At 45.6% G+C, this 27,847-nt stretch overlaps 1 protein-coding gene across 1 annotated transcript in view; it reads left to right on the top strand.

Annotated features, from left to right (window-relative positions):
• The window catches only part of pknox2 (pbx/knotted 1 homeobox 2), a 66,073-nt gene extending 38,940 nt beyond the window's left edge, over positions 1-27,133 (top strand). Inside the window, exons 5-18 of the mRNA XM_049017170.1 lie at positions 5,481-5,652; positions 6,814-6,999; positions 8,864-8,999; positions 9,203-9,300; positions 11,386-11,505; positions 12,453-12,529; positions 12,920-13,098; positions 13,399-13,647; positions 20,814-20,903; positions 21,436-21,627; positions 24,194-24,336; positions 24,765-24,979; positions 25,500-26,245; positions 26,782-27,133. Coding sequence (XP_048873127.1) covers positions 5,481-5,652; positions 6,814-6,999; positions 8,864-8,999; positions 9,203-9,300; positions 11,386-11,505; positions 12,453-12,529; positions 12,920-13,098; positions 13,399-13,647; positions 20,814-20,903; positions 21,436-21,627; positions 24,194-24,336; positions 24,765-24,979; positions 25,500-26,245; positions 26,782-26,843 — 2,665 coding nt within the window. The 3' untranslated portion in view covers positions 26,844-27,133. The remainder of the gene's footprint in view (positions 1-5,480; positions 5,653-6,813; positions 7,000-8,863; positions 9,000-9,202; positions 9,301-11,385; positions 11,506-12,452; positions 12,530-12,919; positions 13,099-13,398; positions 13,648-20,813; positions 20,904-21,435; positions 21,628-24,193; positions 24,337-24,764; positions 24,980-25,499; positions 26,246-26,781) is intronic.
• Positions 27,134-27,847: the final 714 nt, after the last annotated feature.

Raw genomic sequence — 27,847 nt, 5'->3', positions numbered from 1 at the left:
ACGTTAAATCTTTGGAATCCCCACTTAAATAAGTGTTGAAGGGGATTCCAAAGATTTAACATTTTGTGCAAAATTTAATGTGCTTATAGAAGAAAGACACAACTCACAGATTATGTCAACGCTCCTGTTTTTACCCAGAGCACGAATTTGCTATTAACTGTAGTGGCTGTCAATCAAATTTGGGTTAAGACATTACTGCTGTGATCCCCGATAACACGTTTTTTAAAACCCCTGGCACTTGTATTTTACGATAAAATAACGAACAGTAAAGTCACATATGCACATGGTTCTTTGAAATGGTAATTTTAAAAAAGAGAGAGTGAGTGATTTTTTTAACGTGAAACTGCACTGCCTCAAATCTTGTTTTAATCTTTGAAAGTGGTGGGAGAAAGTAGTTTTTTGGACAGCTTTGATTTAAATCTCGTTTAACATTATGCCCACGTCAGTTTTCCCCCTAACTGCATGGATTGAAAGCTTGAGCAAAGGCTACGTTTTAGGATGGAGGTGCTTAATTATTAAATACGGAATCTACACAAGATTACACAAGACCTACCGTAATTACCTGAAAAACAACACTGCAATGCCACTGATGCTTGGATTCATCTTGTGTTAAACTAAATAGGTGGCAAGAGATCTAATCTTGTTTGGAATGGTCCATATTCTTTTAGGGAAAACACGTTTAGTAGAGGTATTGGTGGACAACAGAACTGTTTTGGTGTTTATTTCATTAATGACACGTAAGACTGCAAAGGTATGATGAAGCAGTAGCAACTGTATGGTAGGCAGTAGCAGATCATCTTCAAAGTTGCTGGACTTCCTGATACAGAAAACTAAATCGTATGTATTTGGGATTGATAGTATTAAAAAGAGGAAAATGCGATTTACAGAGTAAAACAGATGATTTTACAGTACGGGAAGCGAGAAGAGGAGACGATCGTCACTATATTTGCGCACGCCATAATTCAGCCCCAAAGGCAAACTTCGACTGCTTGCATCCCCGAAAAGCCCTGCCTCAGAAATAAAGCTCCGGGATGAGTGGTGGCATCGTGCGGAGGTACTGGGTGTTTGACAAGAAACAGCCGAAAACAGCAGGGCTTTGTGCTGCAGGGGCTCCATTTGAGACTGGTCCTTTGCGGGCTTTAGCTCTTGGAGGGGCTCCCGGCCAGTGACTGAGAGCATGCAAAGATCCCAGCTACCGCATACTTTAAAGCCACATTTTGGGGGCATCGTTGTTCTCAATCGTGGCACGTAACATAATGCTTTTAAGCAAGGCATAAAAAGGGTTCAGAGAGAAAAGTAAAACTGTAAAAAGTGTAAAGGTTTGGTATACAGAAGCTTCCTGGTTATCAAGAAAAACACGAACGTGTAGAGCTATTCAATTTTAAAAAGAAATAAAGATCGACAGAATGGACGCTTTGCCCCGAATCGGGATAAGGAGCCCCTAAAACCGGTGGAGGAAAAAGTATGGGGTGTCAGTAAGATTTAGAGGCAAGCAGAGTTGCGGAAAGTCTATCCCAGGCACTGTGGGAGAAAGGGATTCATTTGGTGCTGCTCGGGAAAGCCTCTGTAATGTACCATAAACTGTTTACGTTCTCCCCCGCCAAGCGTTCCCAGTAATGTCCTCACAGCATCAAAATAGTTCACGTTCCTGATTCATTACTTTGCATTTCCACCTCCCAGAAAGCTGGTTTATTATCTTATTTATTTATTTTTAACTTTTTTTTAACATTCATAAATGACACCTGAACAAAATTGTCGTAGAAACTTTATGATGCTATGCGTTTCCCTTTTTAGTAACAGTCATTATTTCAAGTTAAGTTTCTGGATAACTGCGCATTTACTAAAAAGAGCAATGAGAAGATGCAATAAGAAGAAGCTTTCTAGATAACTGTCGCTGAGAAAACACGTCAAATGGCTAAATGTACAAAATAAAACGTGGAGATAAAACACAGATAACCTTCAGCGCCATTGAATCCTAATTACTTAAGGAAGTAATTTGTTCACTTGATTAATTCAGTGCATTAAGTCAATAGCGTTCTGGAAATCAACAATTATGTAGACTACATTTAATGTATGGAATTTAGATGCGGGTAATATGGCAGTAAACATGATGTTTTATTACACGCGTGCATAGCTCTAGTTGAATAATGTACAGTATTTGAGTTAAAGTTTTCATATAATTGTTACGCAACCTATATGAATTTGCATGCCTGGAATCAAATTAGCGGCACTCAGAAATACTGAAAATAAGAAAACAGCCGTGATAAGAAATCTGGATTTTTTTTTTGAGACTCGGAGAATCGATGCGGATTCTAGTGATCTACCCATCTTACATGTACTCATTCTGGACTAGGTCGTGGGGTGGGGTTATGTTGCAATCAACACAGGGCGCAACGCTGGGCTGAGTGAGTCAAAAAATTGTGGGATGACCAGTTCATCAATGAGGGTCATTCGGCATGCTGGCGGTCCTGTGATGGGGCGCTATATCCCAGTTCATCCCCACCGCACATGACCCTTGAGGGGGCAGAAGAAGACGCACTGCTACGGGGAAGGGCTGGGGTGGATTTTCGGTGCGGGGGCAAGGGGAGGGAGAGGTTTGTCAGAAACGCAGCGGGGATCGCCGCTTACTGGGGTCTAAATAAGGAGAAAAGGTGCGCTCCTCGCTTGATTGGGAAAGGAAACACGCGGCGAGCCGTTTTCCCTGTAAAAATCCGAGGAATTTTAAATTAGCCGCAACCCCTAGGAAAGGCACAGCTTTAAAGGCTTGGGAAAATGTTCAAAACTCAGTGTTTTTTTACATATTCAGAGAAGCCTGGGGACCCGAATGCAGTTATTATCAGTATTAAACCAGATTCTAACAAGATTTAAGACTTAAGACGCAATACAGATTTATTAATTTGACTATTAGCCAAAAATCTGCAAGGTTTAAGTAAGAAGTGTCGGGGGAGGAAAAAAAGACTCGGACTTGTTCATGCGTATTTTAACTGCGGCCTCTCTGTCAAGGGCTGCGACCCTACGCTTTGATTCACGGCTCGCCGTCACGCGGCGGGCGCCCGCGTGCTGAGCTGGTCCCTCTCCGGTCCCGTAAATCTGAATTTTACGGGGGGACTTTAACAACCCCCAAGTCAGTCATCTCCGTCCACTGCAGTGCAGATACTCCTGCGCCCCCAGCGCGAAATCAGGGGTCCTGGGGCACTGCTCTGTTATGCGACGGCTTTAGTCTTGTGCCATTTACGAATCTATTTAATATGTTTGCTACTGTAAACCTCGATTTTTTTTAGGAATAATTTACCTGCACTGGTTTGTTCCTTCCTGTATGGGACGGAGTAGTGGCGTTAAAACTAAAGTTAGTAAGGTTTTTGTGTTTCAACAGCCCTGTTTCCTAATAACAGAGGACGGTATTTCCCAAAACCCGCAGAGACGAATACGCTCTTACCTAAAAAAAATGAAAGAAAAATATCGCAAAGCTGAGTTCATACGGAAGCTTCTAGAAAAGCGTCGTGTTTACTTTGGGGCTTAGATATTCGGTACTCGCCTTTTTGCATCCGACGTTTTCAGAGGTGCCTACAGTTACCGGGCTGTACGGAGATAAAGCGGATTGTATCCCGCAGGCTACGGGGTTTTAATTCTCCGCCGGCCCGCGGGTCTGCGGCGCGCGCTCACGTGCTCGGCCCGTGGCTCAGGCCGCGGAGAGCCGACGGGCGCGAGCGCCGGTGAGCCGGGGTCAGGGATAAACAGCATTAAGCTTTTAATTTTCAATGGTCTGGGCCGCGAATTTTCAAAGGTTAACAGATTAGCTTCGCCCTCGGCACCTACGTTTAAGCTCTTATCCATCTGTAAAAATTGCGAGGATTTAAACCTTCGGAGCGGACATAGCAAAGGAGGGGGGCTGAGGGTATGTGGGGGGAGCTGGGGGTGAGAGGGGAGGTACACAGACTTAAACCTCCTCTCAGCCGTAGTGCTATTCATTGCCTCCTCTCTGGAGTTTCTTTTTCCTTCCAAAACCTAGCCAATATAATGAAAAAGTGTGAGCATATAAATGCAGGTATAAAAGTTCCGAAAGATATTCGCTGAGGTATAAAAGCTGGACATTGAAAGGCCACATAATGAAACTCCACCCTTCAAATGTCCCCGGGGCTGAGAAGTTAGGCTTGGTTGAAGAGCAACATGGCTCCTAGCTTTGGAGCCTGTTTATATTCATTGATTTAATGCGGCGCAGGTAGTCTGTGTAGCATCAGCGTGTAAAATATTGAATGATCTGTACATAGGTCCAGGTCAGTCCTGAAGGGAGAAAATAGTTATCCCACCAGAACTATCATATTCCGGAGCAATCTTTCGATTTTTTTAAGGTGGGGGGGCAAAAGAGGAGCCACCATTTATACATAGGGACCAATCTTATTTTTAGTCAATCATATGTTTTGATTGCTGAGTGACAGAGGAGGGGCACTCTGGGGCCAATCAGCTTTCAGCTGCGGTAAATGCCCCTCTAGCCCACTGTACAAACCTAAGCTCAGGTTCCTCATTGAATTCCTTGCATTTCAGCAGTTTCTTTGGTTCTGTCTCGGGTCAGGTTACCATAGACGGGCTGGCTGGAAGGGGCTGAGATTGTAGCATGTAGCGGAGCAGCGAAGAGGTAGCTGATGGTGACTTCGGGAGTCAAAGGGGAGACAGATGTCTGTCTTATCAAGGTCTGGCAGCTATTGGGGCTGGGGGGTCAGGATGATGGGGGTGTGTGGGGGGGTGGGGTGGAGTTCGCCGGGCCCCAGAACGAGTCCGGAGGGAATGCGGATCTCCGTTCTGCACAGACCGACCTGCTTAGTATTCCTGTCACGCCGGCTGTAGGGAGCCGCATTAAATTGGGATCAGGCAGATTAGAGTCTAATATACCGGGCTATTAGAGGCTGCAAATGAGAGCGATGCATTACAGCCAGAGCGGGGGCTCTCTCTCTGAGTCCCCAGGTGCCTGGCTGCTCACTAGCCCCCCCATGCACAGACAAGCAAGGCATACCCCCCTCCCCCAGGTGAACACCGATGGTCAGGGGTGAATCTGATATTTTGGGTTGGGGCCGACCTTCACCACTACTCAGGTAATTTATGCTATTAATGCAAATGTAGCCGTTTTTTATTTTAATTCTTCTATGTTGTCGGGTAGATTTCGAGTGTCATATTGTGTAGCGTGGAAAAACAAAAAAAAAAACTCAAGAAGTTCTATCCCATGTGACTCATGACTTCCATGGCTGGAAGTTTCAGCACTTGGCTGTTTCCCCACTGAGAAAAGCGTGTTGTGTTGGATTGCTAACACACCAGGCTGTTTATACTGGCAAAGCGCTAAGTTGCAAGTCACTTTGGGCAAGAGTGTCAATTAACCAGTACAGTGCACTGTTAATACCAGTTTATCACCAGTAAATTGACATAAAGGTGTCAAAGGTTTATATTAGGTAGATTATGCTGATTTTTTGTTTAACCCTCTCCTCAAACAGACACCCCCTGTTCCCGCTGTTGGCCTTGCTGTTTGAGAAGTGCGAGCAGGCCACACAAGGGTCTGAGTGCATCACGTCAGCCAGCTTCGATGTCGACATTGAGAACTTCGTCCACCAGCAGGAGCAGGACCACAAGCCGTTCTTCAGCGAGGACCCTGAACTGGACAATCTGGTAATCCTCACCTTCCCAAGACCGCTATGTCTGTGGCGCCCCCTGGTGGCCAAGCTCCGTCGGTCTGGACCAGCCTACCCTACACCTTCGTTTTGTCTAGAGCATCCATCCAAAGCCTGACAGCGCCAGTGCTGCATTCTCGCACAATGGGGACCCAAACAGCCCGAGGTTGACGTCGTCCTGCGGTGATACGCATCTGATTCTTTTTGGTTTTTTTTTTTTTCGTCTTCTGCTGCCTGCTGCCCTCCTTCTTGTAGGGGCTTAGCTGTAATTAGAAACTGGGGAGGGAAGAAAAAGATGGAAAAAGGTCAGCGTTCATCATTACGGGGGCGCTCGTCCGATGCGTGGCACGCAGTCAATTAACTCTGCATCTGTGTGCTTTACGAGACGCAGGCCACAGGCAGCCCCCGCGCGCCGTAACTCTTCCGCGGGACAGTTATATTGCGCGCCTCGATGCCTGGAGAGATGGCACAGAGCCCTGATTAAATGAGCTGCGATAATTGGCAGATTTACCCCTCCTTGGCGAGGCCCCTGTTTTTTTACCCCGTTTTCGCCGTCCCCGTGCCCTTCAATAGTGACTTTGAAAGTGCACTATGTAGGGAGCAGAGGGGGGGGGGGCTAGAGGGGTGCTCAAAAATCCAATCTCATGGTTTCACCTGCTCGTACACCTCTGACTGATGCATCGGGGCATCGTGGCATTCTGGGGTATTTTGGAGGTTACGGAGGTTTCTGGAAGCTCCAGCAGGACCACTGATCTTCCGGCTTAAAGTGTGGACTGATGATTCAGATGGCGGGAGAGAATTTAAATGATATCTGCTGGCTTTCCAAGGGTCCCGAATTAAGGGTGACGTATATCAGATTCATTTGCTGGAGTGTCCCTGTGCATCGCGGCTGCCCGTCCAAAGGACATCTGGTCATCATCCTGCCCTTTAGGTTCCCCATGTGACACTAGCGATAAGCCCCTGTAAAGCTCCTCAGGCCACCCCATATGCACCAACCTCAGCACCCCTCTCTCTTTGCTCATTAACTTAGTCGCCGCTGCCCAAAACTGCTTTGCAACACTTGCAATTCATGCACCTCATTAAAAATGAACAATGCTGAATTTTCATTAAAACGGTCTTGTGGTTTCTGGCTTAAACCTGGAGTTTCCTGTGCCCTCAGATGGTGAAGGCCATCCAGGTTTTGCGGATCCACCTCCTCGAGCTGGAGAAGGTCAACGAGCTCTGCAAAGACTTCTGCAACCGCTACATCACCTGCCTCAAGACTAAGATGCACAGTGACAACCTGCTGAGGAACGACTTGGGGGGGCCCTACTCCCCGTCACACACCTCCCTCGGGCTGCAGCAGGTGAGTCTTCCTCGTCAGGCCAAGTGACTCGAATGCGAGGAGTTAAAAGCCACTGTGATGTGGCCCATGCGGGCTAGATCCAAATCAACATTCTCCTGAAGTTCTGTAATGATGGATGACATGTATTAAAAAAAAATATTTCCTATGGTCAAATGCTGATAGGACAGCAGCAGCGTCGTACTTCAAACTACAGAAAGTTTGCTATATGTCGCCTTTGGCGACATATAAACCAAATGCACAGAGAACTCTCTCTAGATTCATTCTCATATTTTATAGGATGCTCGAATGAAAGCACTGTCAGAGTAAGGCAACGACCAGAAGGGGGATTTAGGTGTTTTGAACGTAGTTTATTTTTTGCTCAGGTTGCTTTTTATAACCGAACTAAAAAAGCAGAAATTGTCTATTTTGCATTCGTTGCAGGAGAGCTTGGAGATGAACCTGCAGTCGAAATTGTCTGGGTGGCGGTAGTTTTACGGGAATTTCACGCGGAGCGGTAAAGCACCCGTACGTTTATTCGGTGGCCTTTTGGGGGAGTGGGTCTGTGTGGGAGGCGGGGCATTCTGAGCACCTTGTTTTTATGTGTGTCCCCCAGCTGCCCTCTGACCTCCCCCTACCCCAGGTCACACTCAACATCTTGATGTTCACTAGCAGATCTTCCATGAATGGAGAAGGATTTTTTTTTCATCTTTGTGCACAGAAAGAGGCAAAGTAAACCCCCCCCCCACTCAAGCAGAGGCTGAGAGCTTTCTGACTGGAAATCTTTTACCTTGGCATCCACTTTATACATGTGCGTGTGTATGAGTGTGTGTGTATTACTATTACTACACGTATTGCTTGCACGACTTTCCCATTCGTGCAAGTGCACAGTGACAATGAATTTGACTCTCATGAAGTGGACACATGGAAATTATTGTGAATTGCTTTCTGCTGTCAGAAATGCAGGTAATTCTTACTCTGATATGTCATCCCAAGAAATAATGAGGAAACGAATGAATGGGACAGAATCCTTTCATTCCTGCTGTCTGGCAGTCTGCCGCGTGCCGATGTCTCTCCTTTCACTTAAAGTTGTGTTGCGTAGAGGACACAGTGACAATGGTAGCCGGCTTCCTGCAATGTGCGAGTCTGTCTCTTTAAGAGGAGAATATCACTCTCATGTCCACGCAGAATGGCTCCATTCACAGAGTGGTGCCAGGTTTATTGAAGGGAAGGATAATCTGGAATGTGTCTGAAGGGGAATGCAGCTGAACTGCACTTTCCATAAGTCTTACAGAAAAGGCCGCGTGGGCTTAAAGGGACTCTCTGACACCTCTGACGGCAGAGCCAAAGTCGATGCGTTGATATTGATGTTCATGACTTTACCAGGAATTCTCACGGATTCCTTACATATTTCCCGGAGAGCAATTTTAGCCTCACTCATCGTTATAAACCTAAATAATTGCACACAATCTACATCAGTTACATGAAAGTAATATTTTACCTGATATTTGATATTTATTTCTACCCCATTTATTCTGTAACAAATAAGTAACCTTAACTGCTAATTCAGATTGTAGGTACAAAAAAAGAACGGATAGTGTTTCTTTGAGCTTAATAAAAGAAGCAGGAAATATTTTTAATTTTGGCACAGGACTGTGGCATTACATAAATATGTCTTTGTCAAATTATTTCGACTGTGAGCATGGAATATTTCTACAAACAGCAGTCTGGCTCTGTTTCTAAATGCTGGGATGTTTGCTTGTGCTGGGACACTGTCAGATTTTCCCTGGCTTCCTCTGCTCCTATTTGAGGTGAATCTAGGCAAGCTTCAGTGGAGCCTCTACACACTCTCTCTTTCTGCGTACCCCCCTCACCCCCTGCCCCGCAGGACCTACTGCAAGGCTCCACCCCGTCCATGACAGCAGTCTCCAGCTCTGTCAACCCCTCAGGCATCGTGGTCCCCGGCAACGCCCTGCAGCAAGGCAGCGTTGCCATGACCACCATCAACTCACAAGTGGTGTCAGGTGGGCAGACTCCCTGCAGATTCTCCTCTTATTGGCCGTTCTCCTTTGTCCCCATAAGCCTAGAGTTATCCAGTTTTTATGACCCACATTACCTAGACTAGTGTTGCATGCCCCGCCATGTTTTTTTCAGGATTTACCCCCTAACATTGTCTGTTAAAATTGAGAGAACTGATGTACGTGACATGTGATGCTCTCCTGACCAGGTGGGACCTTGTATCAGCCAGTTACCATGGTGACATCACAGGGGCAGGTGCTGACCCAGGCTTTACCCCAGGGGACTATCCAGATCCAGAATGCACAGGTGAGAGACCAGCATCAATCGGAACCCTCTGAGAGAAATGCTGGGAGGGGGGGCTGCCCTTGGGAAGGCTGGGATTTGGCGGCGAGGAGATGGGGGCGGAGCTCACGGCAGCCGAGCGCCGGGGATAGCCCACACTAAGGTAAGGCCACATCAGCACACGGTGAGGGCGCGACAGGGGCCATTAGGTGGGCAGGGGTGTGCGGCCAGGTAATCCGGTGTTTGACAGACAGCGGTGGGGCCTGGGCGAATACCCAGGACCCAAGTGGGAGCTGCGCGCTACACGCAGGCAGGGAATAGAGCGCAGCTCACGGCTACATCGCCGACAAGAGCCTGGTAATGATACCCGGCTCGGCGCTGCCAATTAATTCAGCCTGCTTCCTGGAACACACATTCCCTGTGCCGAGGGGGAGGGGGAGGGATTTACACGTGACACCCAGCTGCAATGGTAATGAGGGCCTTTTTGTGTGTGTGTGTGTGTGTGTGTGTGTGTGTGTGTGTGAGAGAGAGAGATATATTATTTATTTATTTTATAATCAGCAGGGAGCTGATTTTTTTTTTATGACTTGCGCTTCCAGTGTCTGCATTAAATTAATTACATTTATTTTTAACAGCAACGCGGAAATGTTTTTATTTATTTATTTACTTATTCACCCTTTCAAGATCATGCAGACCTCTGGGGTCCTTTGAGCTTCCTGTGATTGTAACTGTGTCTTTTTGTCTCGCCCCCCCCCCCCCCCCCCCCCCCGCCCGCCCCCCCCATTTTCTTGCCATGCCAAACGAACATGGCGGATATTTGCGTTGCGCGGACATATTATGGATATTCTGAATTCGGAGGGCGCCATTATCTCAGCCCACTAACCCCCCCCCCCCCCCCCCCCGATTCGGCGGTGTGGCGGTGTCACCGCAGGCTCCCGCCATACCCCCACGGCGCTGTTATTATCCTGAGAAACGGTGGCAGCAGTGTGCGAATCCAAACTGGGTCTGTGCGCAGATGGCTTGTGAAAAAGGCTTGAAATGAGCCCTTCTAGGCGGCTGTAATTGGGCGCGGGGGGCTCCCCCCCCTCCCCGTGGCAAGAGGTCTATCTCTTGGACTTCAAACACGCCCCCGCCGGTTGTCCCTCCCCGCACCCCTGACGGCGGATTTCCCCCCACCTGGACCGCTCTCTCCTGCTCCTGGTGGATCGGGGCTGAATAACACTAATCGAGGGGGCTTCCAAGCAGCCCCTTACCGGCGCCTTGGTGTGCGTGGCATCTGCCTGCCACCTCTGCCCTCCTACGTCTGCTTTCCTGTCTGACTCTGCCCATCTGTCCATCTCTACGCACTTCTCTCCATGTCTCCCCTTCAGGTTTTGTGTTTTTTGGCAGAGGTCCCACATAGTGCAGCATGCAGAGTTAGACGGGTCTGGGAAGAAGTGGCTGGCATTGTCGATCGCAGTTACGTTACGAATTAGCCCATGTGGCTAATAAAGCTAATGACGGAATTCCAAACAGTACAGCGTGGCTAATCTCTGGTCATTTATGGGGAAATAAGGGGCTTATTCTTTTGTACGAGCTGATCTAGAGCCAGGGTGGCGATGGAGGGGGGCAGCTCCCAGTCTAAATGGAGAAGCAGGACCGTGGGCAGGAGGAGAAGCTGTGTGTGAGGCTGCCAGGGCTGAGGGCGGGCAGAGGGAGGTGTGTCACGCCTTGAACACTACAGTGGGGCTCTGACAGGCGAGCTGTAGATAGGAGGACAGCAGAGTGCAGGACATCTGTTGCTCCAAAGAAGGCTGTTTCCATCAAGTATGTTTACTGGAACAATTGGCAGTGAGCTGGAGCCTGAACTGGAAAGCTTGGGAAAAAAGAATGTATATATATATTTATAAATAAATATAGCTGAGCTGATGAAATACTTCACATTATCTCTCAGGGAAAAAAAAAAAAGTTGTTGAAAATCTGTTCATCTTTTCTTATTTTTGACATCAACAATGAGGGGAGTGTGTTGCTATGGCAATAAAATGCCTCACTGCCAGAAGAATGCAAAAGAAGCTGGCATGGTGGTCACCATGGCAACGCCAACGCATCCCTTTTCTCGTCTCCTTCAAGGTAAACCTGGACCTCTCGTCCCTCCTTGACGGCGATGACAAGAAATCGAAGAACAAGAGGGGCGTGCTGCCGAAACACGCCACCAACATTATGCGATCCTGGCTCTTCCAGCACCTCATGGTAGGCTGGCTGCAGGGAGGGGGTGGGGCATGGAGAGGTGGGGCATGGGAGGTCTGAGTCCTCAGGTCTTTTTATAGCAGGGGTGGATCTTATTGGTGTCTATGCGGGTTTTCACTGCAACTCCCTTATTAGATTACTAATTAGAGGACTGATTGGCTGAAGAGTCCTCGCTCCTGAGTTTGAACAGCTGAGCCAAAGGTTACCCCAAAACCCCGCATACACACCGGCCCTTTGCGGATAAGATTGCCCACCCCTGCTTTACAGTGACTACTTTACATCTCCTCAAAACAGGTGGTAGTCATGACCGAATGAAGCTTCATGAACCACCTGCTGTATTTTCTCACCCCAACTAGATGGTGCTCTCTGTTGAAAAAAAGAGCTCAAAAGTTTTCCCCAAAGCAAAACATGAGCATCATCTAGTGGCGCCAAAAAATACAGCGAATGGTTCATGTAGCTTCAATCAGCCATCGCTGCTTTGTGGTATATAACGGGCCTTGACCAACTTGTGAAATGTAAACCTTCATTTACTGTACAAACCAGGCAGCATTTAATGGCATTTCTGGGTGCGGTATGTGGCTCATCATCCTAGGACTGATCAGATGGTTGTCAGTTTGAATCCTGGGCTTAGCACACTTACACATCTGTTGTGCCCTTGAGTAAGGCCCTTAATTCACAGTTGCTCCAGGGTCACCAGATAAATAGCTGACCTTGCACTCGCCTCCCCATGCTTCACTCTCAGAAATGTGCGTCTCAAAAAAGGAGAGCAAGATGGGACATGCAGAAAAATCATCCTTATGTACATGGGCAAATAAAGCACCTTCATTTTTTCATGTAAGCTGTACGATTCTTAGTTCACGGAAACGTATTCTTTGGCTCTGAGCAGAAGGAAAAAAACTCCAACTCAGCATTTTCTTGACTGCAGTTATGGATATTGTGTTTACTTTCAGCACCCGTACCCCACAGAGGATGAGAAAAGACAGATAGCTGCACAGACAAACCTCACCTTACTGCAGGTCAACAACTGGTAAGGCTGACTCCGGAATAACAGGGGATTGCTGAGACGCAAGGCGGACATTTTCATTCTTCTTCCAACAGCCTGCTTCTCGTCGTTATTGCAGTTATGTTTCCGTTCAGAGAATATCTGTAAAAAGGATGATTTATAGACTTTAATATTTATTTGCTGAACGGAAATCTTAATACGGAACCCTGTTCACTAAAGTCTATGGCTGTCTTTGGTTTAGATTAAGTGGTTCTGTCTTACAAGGATGCCTGTCCCCTTCTGTTAGGGGAGGCATTTCCTATGTGGCGTTTTCAAGTGTTTTGCCATTTACAGTACGTTGGCTCCATCTGCTGGTGAAATCAAATTACTACCCTAAGCTGAGTCGAGGTGTCTGCGTCTTTCCTGCAATGCCAGGTTCATCAACGCCCGCAGGCGGATTCTGCAGCCCATGCTGGATGCCAGCAACCCCGACCCTGCCCCGAAGACCAAGAAGATGAAGTCTCAGCACCGGCCGACCCAGCGCTTCTGGCCGGACTCCATTGTGGCTGGTGTGCTGCAGACCCACGGGACACACTCTGGCAACAACTCGGACAGTTAGTTTAACACTGCACTCTGCTAGCTGTCTCTGCTACACCATGGCAGCCCTACTCCTCACACTCTTAGTACTCTATTCCATTTTTTTTTTTTACCCCGATTGTGTACTCTTTCACTAGTTCAGTGTACGGCAATAGAGTGCTGTTTCATGTTTTTCAGATTACACATAGATACCTTGAATCAAATACAGTATTCTGTATCTTAAGTGCATCAGCAGTACAGTGACTGGTGATATTTAGCATGCTTGTACCCCCCCCTAGTGGTGGGTTTAGCCTAAGCACTCTGTCCCTCTCCGCCAGGCTCCCTTGCCATGGACAGCTTGCAGCCGCTGTCTTCTGACTCGGCCACTCTGGCAATGCAGCAGGCCATGCTGGGGGGGGGAGAGGACTCCATGGATGGCTCGGAGGAGGAGGAGGATGAGGACGAGGAGGAAGAAGGGATGGAGGAAGAGGAGGATGAGGAAGAGGAGGAGGAGAGAGCAAGGGGGAGGCAGCTGCACAGTGCCGGAGTGAGGGACCTAGGCCTCGAGGACAACGAGGGCATGGAGTGAGGAGAGATGAAGAAGAGGAGGGGGAGGGAACGGCACAGCCGGACCAGGGCAATTACGCTCGCCACACTGCACGAACACAGCACACACCCACACACTCAGCTCGCCATCTAACCCAGCATCAGCCACACACTCACGTAGACAGCGGACTTTGGTTTGGGCCCTCATTCTTCTCCAGGGAATAGACTTTACTTTGCGATGACTGCGTGCAAGCAGACGTGTGGGAATTATCGACGAAGTGGAAGAGGAAAGTTAACTATGGTTATTGGGGAGGGGATTTTGTATTTCTGGCAAAAAAAACAATAGCTATTATGTGTCAAACTAATCCTATTTGGTTTTGTGTGTGTTTAAACACATAGAAACTGATTTAATGTTTCTATCTACAATGATGAACGATATGGAGTATGTTGATAATCTTGGCAACTCTATTATGTACAAAAGTCGACCGTCCGGAAATGCTGGTAGGGGGCTGCAGGAAGTGAACCATTTTTTCTGTGTAACGCTGAGTCCTTCCCCAACATGCAGACGGAGTTTTACCAGTACGTCTCACTCCCCTCTCAGGTTGATTTCATAATGCAATCATTGATCACGTAAGTGATTTCGCTGAAGCGCATATGGGATTTGTTTTTCTTCGAAGCATGATTTATAATAATAGTTCATATCAACAACAAGTCGTTTCTAGAAACAGTGCAGAAGGACAGCGCAAAGTATGTGTATTTGACTTTTGGAGCCATGGTAGACATTGGAGGAAAGTCATCTCCAGTGTCTCGAAGAAGGCGGCGATCTTCCTCCATGATGAGCACGCGCCTGCAAATAGGGAAAGACGTGCTACCGGTATTACGATTGTTTATTACGAGGAAAAGGATGCCGCTCGCCCAGCTAGGATGGGACCCGAGAGCGATAACACAAATGCAAGTGGAGCAGAAAAGAACGAAATGTCTAAAAGCAACCAAAACATTAATAATAAGACGGGTGTGCTGTGTCACTACTGTCAATAAAGAAGAATGAAAGGGATGAATAATGAAAGAAAGGACGAAAACGGAAAGAACGATTTGGAAGGAGGCTTGCCTGAAACGAATCACATTCTTAAAGCGACTCTTTTTTTATGTGACGGACTTGAAAACTATGAAAGATACTTCTGCCCTTTTTATTGTGCGACATGCATCTGCGTAAAATGAGATCACCTGTTGCTGACATATTTGAAGGAAAACGTTCAGAAATGTTCATTGAAATAGTTCTTCGTGAAGTCTGTTCCTCATTGTTTCTTGATCTCGCTTGCTTTTCAAATGCATTTTTGTTTATCTCCAAAGCAAGTTATGAATAGGGAAATTTTTATTTTGTTTGTATACATCGTTGGCATAATCTATTGTGTTTCAATAGAATGTTTTTTTAATTATTAAAAAAAAAATAATCAACTGCTTCAAGTGCTTGTAGTGACATTACAGCCAGCAATCCACACTACTCAGACCACCGAAACACTTACCAATAGAAAAACAAAAGTGTTAAAATCGCTGTACTGTTCTACATCTATATCACCTCCTGTTCCTGTCAACATGGGCTCATGGTATAAGCTTGGCTGGGGTTTCTAGTCTGCCTTCTTGTAACAGCCCAGCGTTACAGATCTGTTGGTTAGTAGCCCACGTGTGTCATGCAGTGGCTCTGTAATCTTTCCCAGTCACAAAGAGTCCCGCGTCTTTTTCATTATGTGCCCACTGATAGAATTATTAAACGTGTAATTAAGAAAATTACAATGTATGTAAATGTCCCGGCAACACCCTGAGCAGCTTTAAGAAGGACATCTAGCTTGCAAGGACTTATTGAGCCAAAACAAAAAAGCTATTTACATAGGAATAGTATTTTTGGACAGCATAAAAAATAAATACATCAATCGTCAAGACATGTTCTCTGCCTCTGAACAGCTCTCGTGAAGTCAAAAAAGAATCTTAGAGTGAACGAAATTATTTCGGTTTTGATTTCCTTCAGATCATACAGTGAGTGAATCACCGTATCATCCATTTACGAGCGCAACCCATTGGTGTAATGATATACAAACGCCTAAAAGAGCGTTTATTGGCCTATAATAATACGTACAATATGTATACAAAAAATATAGCATTAGTTATTTATAAACATATAATCAGTTGAAGATTCATAGGATACATCTCTTGACATTTCTGTCAGCTAACCTGGGTACTGCTGTCACTGAAAGGGCTGATGCTGAGAATTTTCTGCTAAGGAGGCTTGGTTGTATTCAGGTAGGTGCATTAATCATTGCAGTTGGCTGTCCATGGCATCAGTGAGCCGTGACTTTACATTTTGCACACTTCCACTGTCAGGAACACAATGTTTTTGAAGTCTTTGTCCAAAAGAGTGTCCTCTGAAAGAGGAAAATCCTGCTCAGTGTTTTGGAAACTGCCGCCACGTTACACTGCAATCTCTGAAGCCAGTCTATTACCTTTCAGTCCAGCTAATATTATCTTTTCTTGTGCTTGGAGACCAGACATTGGACTTTGCAACTGATATGCGCTGTTCTGCAGACACTTCCCTTGTTGCTTCTGCAAACTGTCTCAAAGCGTCAACCGCTTGGCAGACCTGAGACTGTTCCTCCACACTTAAGCACAGTATGTTTTCCCCAGAAGACAAAGTGCTGTCGTAAGTGCTGTCTGTAGTTTGTGCGTTATGTTCCAAGTTCTATCTGATTCCCACATCCTTCTGTAGTCTATACTCTGGCAACTGTAACTAATGCTGTATGTCTTTGAGCTTCTTGGCTGCCTAGGTGATGCGATTGAAAGACCCAGTGATAGTTCTGCATCTCTCTAAGCTGGATTCCAAACTTAGTAACCAACCCTAAAGGAGCCCTTAACAACTGGGTGTAATATATGTGAAAACTGTGGAATTGGATCTAGTTACAGCATCCAGATTTCAAGAGGGCAAGCCTGAATTTGCTAAATTGTGGTCTATGTAATGGCATAAGACACTCCAATAACCCTCCGTTGTTCTGGATGTGCACATCACAGAGGTTAGAAGCACACTGTTGGCAGATTCCCAGTTCTGTTCCGTCTTGTTTGTTCAGGTTGGGAATTTAACCGAATTTTTCACCTTTTGTTATGAAACGCAGAGACTTTCACAGACAGACAGAAACCTCTATCTTCAACAATGGAAAAAGGTTGCAAGTAAGTATCGGTATTCTCTGCTAGGGTCTTTTTAATCCCATAGATTCTTAGAAACTCGTCAGGAAGGGGCTTTATTGTATGCAGGAAAAACTGAAATTTAACAGTCATTATTAGGTTTTGTTTTCATTCTGATCAGCCTCCCAATAAAACACAGTTTTGTTATAATTGTTACTACTACTACTACTACTACTAATAATAATAATAATAATAATAATGATAATTTAATATGGCTTTAATGCCTAACTCATGCTATTACTGTACGTTTCATAATATCTTAAATGAACATTCACCTGGACTATAAAGGTTCTCAATAAACATAACAACCTGGGCAAGTAATAGAAGTTCCTGAACATTCTCTCCTGTCTAAAAGCGATGCAGCTCTACAGCTGAATTTCTGCCGGAGGTTCTGGGAACCCTTTTGTCATCCCTCCACCCGGCTGGGGACATCTGGGTGTGTTGTGCTCTTTCAAGGTTGGAGTGAGTTGCTTGCATTGTCCGTATTCTGTACTTCTTCACCTGAAATGCAGCAATGGGCGTATCTGTCTGTTGTCTGCGGGCGTCTGCATTTCGTGCTTCACAGGGGGTCTGTTCTCATGGGTAAGAATTCACTGCCTAGTGTAAGTTCAAGTTCACATTTTATTGTCATATACTGATAACAATGCAACACCATTACCACTAATGAAATTTCCAGTCTCAGAAGCACTTCAACTTTACACAATAAATAAAATAGAAGGGCATAATCAAATGAACAGTAATTTTTAAAAATTCATGGAAAAAATATGAAGGAGAACATAAAGAAAGTGAATATTTTTGAGAGAAATTGCAACCAGGTCCTGGGAAAACAAACAATTGTAATCTATACTTCTAAATGGTAATCGATACCAGATACGTAGCATTTGAGTATGGAACTGTAATCTGTACAGCCATAGCAGACATGGATCCTAAGGAAAACAACAGGTGAGGCTACGGCAGGTATTTCAGAAAGCCGTAGTAGTGGGCACAGCTAACTGATAAGTTAGCTTCAATAATCACTAATCAGCTTACAACAAAGTTTAATTTGTTAAGGTAAACCGATAAACCCCAAAAGAATTTAGTGGGAGCTAATGATAACCGCTAACTACCAACTGTTATTATATGAATTTAGTCTTCTTTGGTTTTTGGCTCCGAAACCTTTAAAAACATAGCAAGAGAGCTAAAATTTTAACGTGTTTAACACTGAAGTTAGAATAAGGTGATTGCCAGGGGATATTTAGGACTTACTCAATTAGATATTGTTGGATTCTGTAGAGTCTGTGGAATAAATCTGCTTTGAAATTTTCTTTCTATGACATTGTGTTTGCGAGATATAAGCGTTTTTGCAACTGGCCCATGCTGACATATTGCCCTCAGTGAGGCCGCTTGGGGACTTCGGGACAAACATGGCACCGTTTACCTGGAAGTAAGTATGAGGGTCTCAGCTTTATTGGTCTATATCTCTGTCAATCAGAACCCGGAAAATACAACATCCTATATCACGAAGCAGGATTTCTAGCTTAGCTAGATACCTTGTTAGATTTAAGCTGGTCTGGGCTAAATGGAAGTGAACATAGATAAAGTCCATTTTCATTGACTTACATTTAGCAAAGATGACGTTAAATTCAACACGTTATCGACCAATCACGTCTTGTGTTTTCACGTTGACATCTAGCAGTGTGCCAGACTATTGCAGACCGGGACAAATGTGTATGATTGTAGGCTTCACATACATTTTCGACCATTAAACTTTATTCACTTTACCTGCAAAAAATGTTAGTGGATTTACAGTTAGCGGAAGTAAGTTTTTCAGAAGCTAATTGGTTTACTAACAGTTTTCAAAGTTAGCAGAAACGCTAATCCACTAACAACAAAAGTAAGCGTTGCTAATTAGCGGTTAGCAGATTAATAGACCGGGAGCCCAGAGGGGTCAGCCTAGCTGAAAACGAACCAATTTCCCTTAGTGTAATCTTGCTGGGGGCATATTACAGTTCATCAGAATGGATGTCTGCCGGGTCCGTGGTGGTGGGTGTGGCTGTGAGGGGTGTGGAAATTAATTCAAATTATTGAGCTAGGTCAGCTCAAAAATGAACTTCTTGAAAATGGTGCTTCAATGTACCTTATACAATCAGGACTTATAAACAGGCACCGCCAGACATTTTTAGTGGTGGGGTACCCTCGGCAGAGTTATGTAACTGCCCTGCAAAAATTGAGCTAGATCAGCTGATATCCGAACCAAATGAAACTAGTTGGAACTTGTTCAGTATCAACCCAGGTATCATGAATGAGCATTGCCAGACAGTTTCTGTGGTGGGTTACCCTGCCAGACACACCAAAATTTGAGCTAGATCAGCTGATATAGATATCCGAACTGAATGAAACTAATTGGAATTGGTTCAGTATCAGCCTAGGTATCATGAATGAGCATTGCCAGACAGTTTCTTCCTGACCTAGCTCAATAATTTGAATTCATTTCCACACCCCTCACAGCCACACCCACCACCACGGACCCGGCAGACATCCATTCTGATGAACTGTCATATGCCCCCAGCAAGATTACACTAAGGGAAATTGGTTCGTTTTCAGCTAGGCTGACCCCTCTGGGCTCCCGGTCTATAACAGAACTATGCCCACTACTGGAAACATGTTTGAAATTATTTGAAAGTAAACATAGAGCTAGTAGTAAATCCATAGTAGGGTCAGACACTACCAGTGTGTTTCTCAACACAAAGAGATGTTAATGATACCCTTGATTTTCTACTACAAAGGACACCAACTAGACCTTGACACAGTTGATCAAAACAAAACAATTAAAATAATAAAGTGAGAACATATAAATGGGAAGACTTAATGGCGTTCTGTTCTGACCAATGAATCATGGGTGGCAGCGCTTTCTTGAATGATGTGTTACACGTTTACGTGTCACTGACGGAGTCTCCTAACTGGCGTGTCGACCCACATGCAGAACTGTGAAGACAATGTTGTTTAAGTTCTGTGATCTGTTTTGTTTCGGGAGGTTTTAGGATCGATAAGAACAGAAGCCTGAAAGTGTTCTGAAGGTGTCAGGGTGACATGAGCCTCAGGTAGACACTGAGGTGTCACTGTCGTTCATACCAAATTCTGCCACTGCCTGTTATGGATATCTGGCTTTTAGTTATATGCACAAGTTTGCTGGGAGCCATTTTATTTTAACGGTGACTTGTTCACTTTTAACTAGTCTTTTGGAAGATCCACATTTTCCATTGCATAGCAGCGGGGCTAGTTGGTTTTCAACAAGAACAATTTAATACTGCATTTCGGCATAATTCTGCCATTCTGCATATAATGGGATAGTATGATACAAAGAGAATGCTGTAACTTTGTGGGAATGCCCATGCGTATATACTGTACTGGAATATTGAAATATATTTTATAATTTCACTTTTGGTAAAAGGAGAAACATTTCCTAAAAGCACCAATTCTTGATATAATCGTGTAGCTAAAATATAGTATTTCATACTATATATACTATACAGGAAACTGATAATTTGCCTAGCTTTAACATTTCAGAATCATCCAACCAAATCCCCTTTTTTCCCCAGGGCTCAGGGTGAGCAGAGCCTAGATTTCAGGTTGCTGTAAGGATCAGGTCCTCGGGTCCTGGCGGTCCGGCTGGAGCCAGGCGCCCATCTCCACTGCGCAGCAGGTCTGCCCAGCGCTGCAGCCGCCACTGGCTATACATAGAGGGTAATGAGAAGGACGGAAAAAGCCACAAGACCAGGACCGCGTTTGAAGTGGGTGGGGTTCCACGGAGCCGCCGTGTGGCAAGGGGCAGGGTGGGGGGGACTTGGGCGATGCCAACCCAGCCCATCCCTGCCTCATTCTTGCAAGTCCTGGTTGTGGCCATATGGGCCCAGGCGGGGCAGAAGCCCCTTTAATTACCCCAAGTGAGCCAGCCCAGGACAAGCTCTCAGTTCCCCAGAGTACTTAAAGCCCCCACCAGCGCCAAGCCTGCTCCTTAGAGCATCATCGTGTCGCAGCTGGATTGACTGGTTTTCTACTGGTTTTGCTGACGGAGGCAGGATTACCAAAGGTACAGTGGAGACTGTTCTGCGTGACTGGAAACGAGTCTACAGTGGTCAGATTCGAGTTGGTTAGATTTTAAGGATGATTGGCGTTTTTTTCTGTGTAATTATGAATAGGGTTTTTGACATTATGAAATATTTTATATATATATTATATATATTTTTTATATTGTAAAAATGTAAAATCTCAAAAAATGCATATGAAAGGATTTAGAAAAGTGCTCCAATAGTGCTTACACTTGTACCTGCGTATTCAGTGGAGGCTCAGCTGCATTTACGCCCAGCTGACTCTGTGACAGCACATATGTTTGTAATGTGTTATCTACCTCACTCGTATGCTGCTTTGGACAAAAGCATCTGCTAAATAAAATAAGTGCGATAAATCGTCAGGAGCTCAGATTGATCTAATTCGCAATTTATTACTTGCAGTCACAGAAGTTGAGTTTAAGCCTCTTCTACATGTGTTGCTCCCTCTACTGTAAAGGATGAAGGACACGCACATGCCTCAATCGTCAGTTTTTAATCTCTGTCGCTCCGCAGCCAGGAGGATGTCCATTGCCAAGGCGGCCACACAGGCCATGCTGTCGGACGCCCTGCTCCGAGACGAGCCGGGGGACAGCCGCATTCGGAGTCTGGAGCTCGAGCTGCCCCTGGACCGCTTCATCAAGTTTGTCTCCGTGGGGCTACCCCTCCTGCTGGTGTCCGTGGCTTTTGCCAGGGAGATCTCTATCGGTCAGCTACCGCTTTCTATTTATTGTCCCTGATTGGTCTTATGGAGTCATGCTAAGGGTTTCTAAAGGGTACAGTTTTGGATTCCGTGTGGTTTTGTTGTGACTTTTGGATACAGCTGACAGTTTGTTGACAAACCATTTGTGAAGCAGCACTTCACTGCAGGTGGAAACATCAATGTGATGGCTCCTTTAAACAGCAATGTGATGACCCCTTTAAACAGCAATGTGATGGCCCCTTTAAACAGCAATGTGATGGCTCCTTTAAACAGCAATGTGATGGCCCCTTTAAACAGCGATGTGATGGCCCCTTATAATAGCGATGTGATGGCTCCTTTAAATAGAGATGTGATGGCCCCTTTAAACAGCAATGTGATGGCTCCTTTAAACAGCGATGTGATGGCTCCTTTAAACAGCAATGTGATGGTTTCTTTAAACAGCAATGTGATGGCTCCATTAAACAGCAATGTGATAGCCCCTTTAAACAGCAATGTGATGGCCCCTTTAAACAGCAACGTGATGGCTCCTTTAAACAGCGATGTGATGGCTCCTTTAAACAGCAATGTGATGGCCCCTTTAAACAGCAATGTGATGGCCCCTTTAAACAGCAATGTGATGGCTCCTTTAAACAGAGATGTGATGGCTTCTTTAAACGGCAACGTGATGGCCCCTTTAAACAGCAACGTGATGGCTCCTTTAAACAGCAATGTGATGGCTCCTTTAAACAGCAATGTGATGGCTCCTTTAAACAGCAATGTGATGGCCCCTTTAAACAGCAATGTGATGGCTCCTTTAAACAGCAATGTGATGGCTCCTTTAAACAGCAATGTGATGGCCCCTTTAAACAGCAACGTGATGGCTCCTTTAAACAGCAATGTGATGGCTCCTTTAAACAGCAATGTGATGGCCCCTTTAAACAGCGATGTGATGGCTTCTTTAAACGGCAACGTGATGGCCCCTTTAAACAGCAACGTGATGGCTCCTTTAAACAGCAATGTGATGGCCCCTTTAAACAGCGATGTGATGGCTTCTTTAAACGGCAACGTGATGGCTCCTTTAAACAGCAATGTGATGGCCCCTTTAAACAGCAACGTGATGGCTCCTTTAAACAGCAATGTGATGGCTCCTTTAAACAGCAATGTGATGGCCCCTTTAAACAGCAACGTGATGGCTCCTTTAAACAGCAATGTGATGGCCCCTTTAAACAGCAACGTGATGGCTCCTTTAAACAGCAATGTGATGGCTCCTTTAAACAGCAATGTGATGGCCCCTTTAAACAGCAATGTGATGGCTCCTTTAAACAGCAATGTGATGGCTCCTTTAAACAGCAATGTGATGGCTCCTTTAAACAGCGATGTGATGGCCCCTTTAAACAGCGATGTGATGGCTTCTTTAAACGGCAACGTGATGGCCCCTTTAAACAGCAACGTGATGGCTCCTTTAAACAGCAACGTGATGGCTCCTTTAAACAGCAATGTGATGGCTCCTTTAAACAGCAATGTGATGGCCCCTTTAAACAGCAATGTGATGGCCCCTTTAAACAGCAATGTGATGGCCCCTTTAAACAGCAATGTGATGGCCCCTTTAAACAGCAATGTGATGGCCCCTTTAAACAGCAATGCGATGGCCAGATAAATGAGCACGCTGTTCCTTGCAGAGGTGCCCCTAGGGCTCGTCTTCATTCTGTGATGTTTCATTTGGTGTTTAACTGTATAATCTCATTAATAGCTGGAAAATGTCAGGTACTGTAAATGCTTTGGCCTTAAATAGTGGAAAAATGCTTCATTTGTCCGGTACTAAAGTAAATTCACTGCTGAGTACTCAATGCAATACAAAAGCAATGCTGATTAGAGATCGCATCAAATGCACCAGAAGCAGAGGGCAGGCTTTTCTCCTAACGTTCATTTTTGTATGTCTATAACTAGAAAGGCTGAACATTCAGGCCTCTCCTAAAGTGCTCTTTAATGGCTAGTGGGTGTGGAGGCTCAACATATACTGTAAATTGCGGTCCCTTCGTAATTCTTGGAAAGTGCGGTCGCTGTTTAAGTCGTCCTGTAAAAATAGGACTCACATTAGGATGTGAGGCTTTTCCACCACACTAGAGGGCACAGCCCAGCCCGCCCAGTCCGCCCAGCCATGGAGAGATGCAGCTGGATGAGAGGAACCACGCCTTCTGCGGTTTCTTCATGCACATGGTGTACAGTGGGCTGTACAGCCCAAAAAAGAACAAAGGACAAAGCTTTCAGGAAAACACCTCTTTGTAACCTTGAAAAAACTCTGAAATGCTGAAATAGGTGCATAATAAACAGGGAAACTCCCAGACCTCCCATGTAGCCATTAAAAGAAAATGGGTTTCTTAGCCCAGTCCACAGGGACCCCCAATCAGTCCACATTTTTGCTCCCTCCTAGCTCACAATGCACCTGTAACAAGTATTCGGTGTTCTTGATTCGCTGGGAACTAGGAGGTAGCAAAACTGTGGACTTAGCAGAGTTGTCGTTATGCAAAATATGTAGTGCCAGGAAGATCGGTCCCTCGCTCACTGGGTGTTCTATTTCTCGGTCTGTTATAGGCCAACAGATCAGCTGCTTCTCTCCAAGCAACTTCTCGGCCAAGCAGGCGAGTTACGTGGACACCTACTGCTGGGACACTCTGATGCACCACGAATTTGACGCCAACGGGAACTTCGAGGAGCGCTCCCTCTGGGTGCACAAAGTATGGATATAACTCCCTCTCTAATCCAGCCATGTCATCGACACTTGATTTAGTAGTTTACTTGCAATAATTACTTTCCGAAATTAGAGTAAACTTTCGGTTGTTACGCGTTACAAATCAAGCTAGCCACCATTTCCCATTTAAGAACCAGAATTTGGGATTTTTGCAGATGATTTTTGCTTTCGTCTAGACCGAAAGGCACCAGTTTGAAAGAATTTGAGCATGGTAATGAAAAGCATAAACTGAAAAGTAATACTTTGCAGAGTAAATGTGACAAAAAACATATCATTTCAAATCGGACTGCTTCCAAACAGGGATGGTTCAGATTTTCCCGTTCTGCCTACTTTAGCAGAGTAATTGTACGTTGTATTGCACGCCCTGCTCCTGTCCTTGCTGAGAGCTGTCCCCTGCCCCCCCCCCCACCCCAGATGTTCCCGTACTCCCTGCTGGCCATGGCCGTGCTCATGTACCTGCCTGCCCTCATCTGGCGATTCCTGGTGGCCCCCTACCTTGGTGCCGACCTGCTGTTCATCATCGACGAGCTGGACAAGTCCTACAACCGATCGGTGCGGCTGGCCCAGAGCATCCTGGACCTTCGGCACAGTGCCCCCAGCCAGGCGGAGTTTCAGGCAGAGTTACAAATGTGAGATCTGGGGGGGGGGTTTCTAGGGAGGAAAGGCATGTCCCTTTCTGAGACCTTTGTTGTCAAATTAGACTTTAAAGACTATTTAAGTACTCACCCAAGGGTGCAGCAGCCTGGCTCCTAATGGGACCTCGCTTCAGGGTTTTGTGTCCTTAACCACCATGCAATTTCCTTGCCTCACTACAAAGGCTTTCCCGTGGGGATCTCATCCCTTATTCATTATCAATCAGGAATGCAAGTTCTGTCAAACATTAACATTCCTCTCATCTGCGCATAAATAATTACAAGCGTAATAACGTTTTATGAAATACAAGTCATGCGAGATACTGCAGCTCAAAACTAACTCAGTAAAACTTAACCGCTTAGAACACTGCAAGTGGTCAAACCTAAAAGTATAAATAAAATTCAAAATGACAGAATGGAAAGGTTTCAGTCACCATCAAGGAGGCACTCCAGGAGGCCAGTATAAGACCTCAACTTGTCAGTATGTGGAAAATAAAAATATTCTTTCATTTGACAGAGCGAAGCGGAAACGCTACTTTGAGTACCCCCTGCTGGAGAGATACATGCAGTGCAAGCAGCGCTCCTACTTCCTGGTCAGCATGCTCTTCCTGCGTGGCTTCTTGCTGCTCCTCTTCATGTCGGCCTCCTGCCTCTACCTGGTCTACTTCCACTTGTCGGCGTTGCTCCAGGACGAGTTCAGCTGCTTGGTGCGAACGGGCCTCCTGCGCGATCAACCCTGGGTTCCCGAGCTGATTCAGTGCAAGATGATGGGCCTGCTGGTTTTCCAAATCATCAGCATTGCCAATGGCGCCGTCTACGTCCTACTCGCTCCGATTGTCATTTTCAGCCTACTTCGCCTCTTTTGCTGGGACACCACTTTCCTGACCCTCTATGAGGTGCTGCCGGCCCTGGGCCTCATCAGCGGCCGCAAGCTGGGCTGCCCGCTCAACGACCTCAATGTCATCCTCCTCTTCCTGCGCGCCAACGTCACCCACTTGCGCTCATATGGCCGCTTGAGGGCCATGTGCTCTCTGGCGCCCCCACAGGTGCAGAGACCCATGGGCAGGCACCATGCCATGATGAGCGAGGAAGAGGCAGAGGAGGCTCTGGAAGCCCTGGAGGAGATGGAGGAGGAAGCTCGGGAGGCCAGGGAGGAGAGAAAGCACAACCTGGTGGATATCATGACCTTATTGGGAGGAGCTCGAGGAAACGTCATGAACTGCAAGGAACAGAGACCTCTGGTAGAGGAACATTTGAGTCTTGGTACCGTAACCCTCATCTATGTGCTGAAACGCATTATATTATTGGGAATTTTTATTTTCATTATATGGGATGTTCAAAAAATTATCAGATGACAACTTACCGCATAATTCATTAATACGACACACATGTGCAGCTCAGAACATCTATATGTTCGTGTAAACCTTTATCCCTTCGACCTGACTATCCAGAAGGAGTTTCTCAGCTGTGTAGCTACTCTCAAGGCTAAACCACATACACTCATGACCTGCAAATTGCGAAGGTTTTATTCTGCCGAGTACTTAATTTAAGAATGAAAAAACAGTCTGTTCCCATGCTTGGTAACATCCAGGAATAGGTTTCCAACTGCCAACTGGAAGTTTATTTTAATTTCCTTTTTGTACAAGTATATCTTGATGGCCGGTGAGGGAGAGGGGAGATAAGCTGGAAGTATCTATTATTTAAAAACAAACAAAATAAAATATATAGCTGTAGACAACTGTCCTGCACTGTAAAACTGACCCCTCACACCCCTAACTGCCCTCTCTGTCTCTTCACAGAGCCCTCTAACAACCAGGGGTACCATGAATTGAAGGAGACTCCGTCACATAGTTATACCTAAACCTTCCACCAGCGGACTGAACCAACACTTGGGAGGCAGGAGGGGGGGCTCACACTAACAAGGTGGAAATGCTTCACAGGGGTCATGGCTGTGGAAGTGGGGTATATTGCAGGGTATGAATAGCATCCCCACTCCCCAATTAAGACCTTAGGAGAGTTACTGCAATCTCGCTGTTTGATTTTAAGCCTGTGTGGGCACCCCATTCCTGCTCAATCCCCCTCCCTCTCTTTGAAAGACTGACTCGTTTTGTTTGCCTGTGTAATTATGCTAAATAAAGATGCGTAAACCTCTACCACTCACAGTGTTTAAACTATCGGAGGGAATCTTCCGGTCTGGAGGCCATCGCCTTCTTCGTTTCCTAGCCGAAGACTGGACGGGATTAACAGCTGAGCATACAAAACACACAGTAGAGAAATGCCTGTAATTTAAATGTCTTCTTTTTCTACGATTATGTACGACTCCTTAAAACATAGAGACCAGAGTGCAAACCCATGACGGCTGCTTTCGGTTACATCTGTCTTCGATTCAGTTCCCATCTCAAACAGCGTTATGATAGCGAGCCAGTAGACGTTTGCAAAAATATACAAAGGGCACAGCTGGAGAAGATTTACTCATGTAATTTAGGTCACCTCTCTTTGCACTGGTGTGATGGTACTGGCATGATTCACGTTCCATCTCTCAAGAGGAGATGGTTTGAGCCGGATAATTTATTTACATGTGACAGGTCAATACCCCTGTTACCATGCTTATGATAAGTGACTGGAGCATTACAGACAATGTTATATGGACAATATGTTACCGCATTGCAGTAGAGACGACATGCACCTCACACATGCAAGTGGAATCAATTTGAGCTTCCAATCAACAAAGTTACAGTAGCTACCAAGGGAACAAAAATGACTCCTGGTACTTTTCTCAACCTCTAAAACAAAACCTGCCTGATTTGTGATGTACTCAGTTGTAAATGTGTTTTCAACAGCAAAATGGGTAAATTTGATCGGTCA

This window comes from Brienomyrus brachyistius, chromosome 6 (assembly GCF_023856365.1).
Source record: "Brienomyrus brachyistius isolate T26 chromosome 6, BBRACH_0.4, whole genome shotgun sequence".
NCBI classification, from domain to species: Eukaryota; Metazoa; Chordata; class Actinopteri; order Osteoglossiformes; family Mormyridae; genus Brienomyrus; species Brienomyrus brachyistius.
This window is presented reverse-complemented; position numbering and strand designations above follow the sequence as displayed.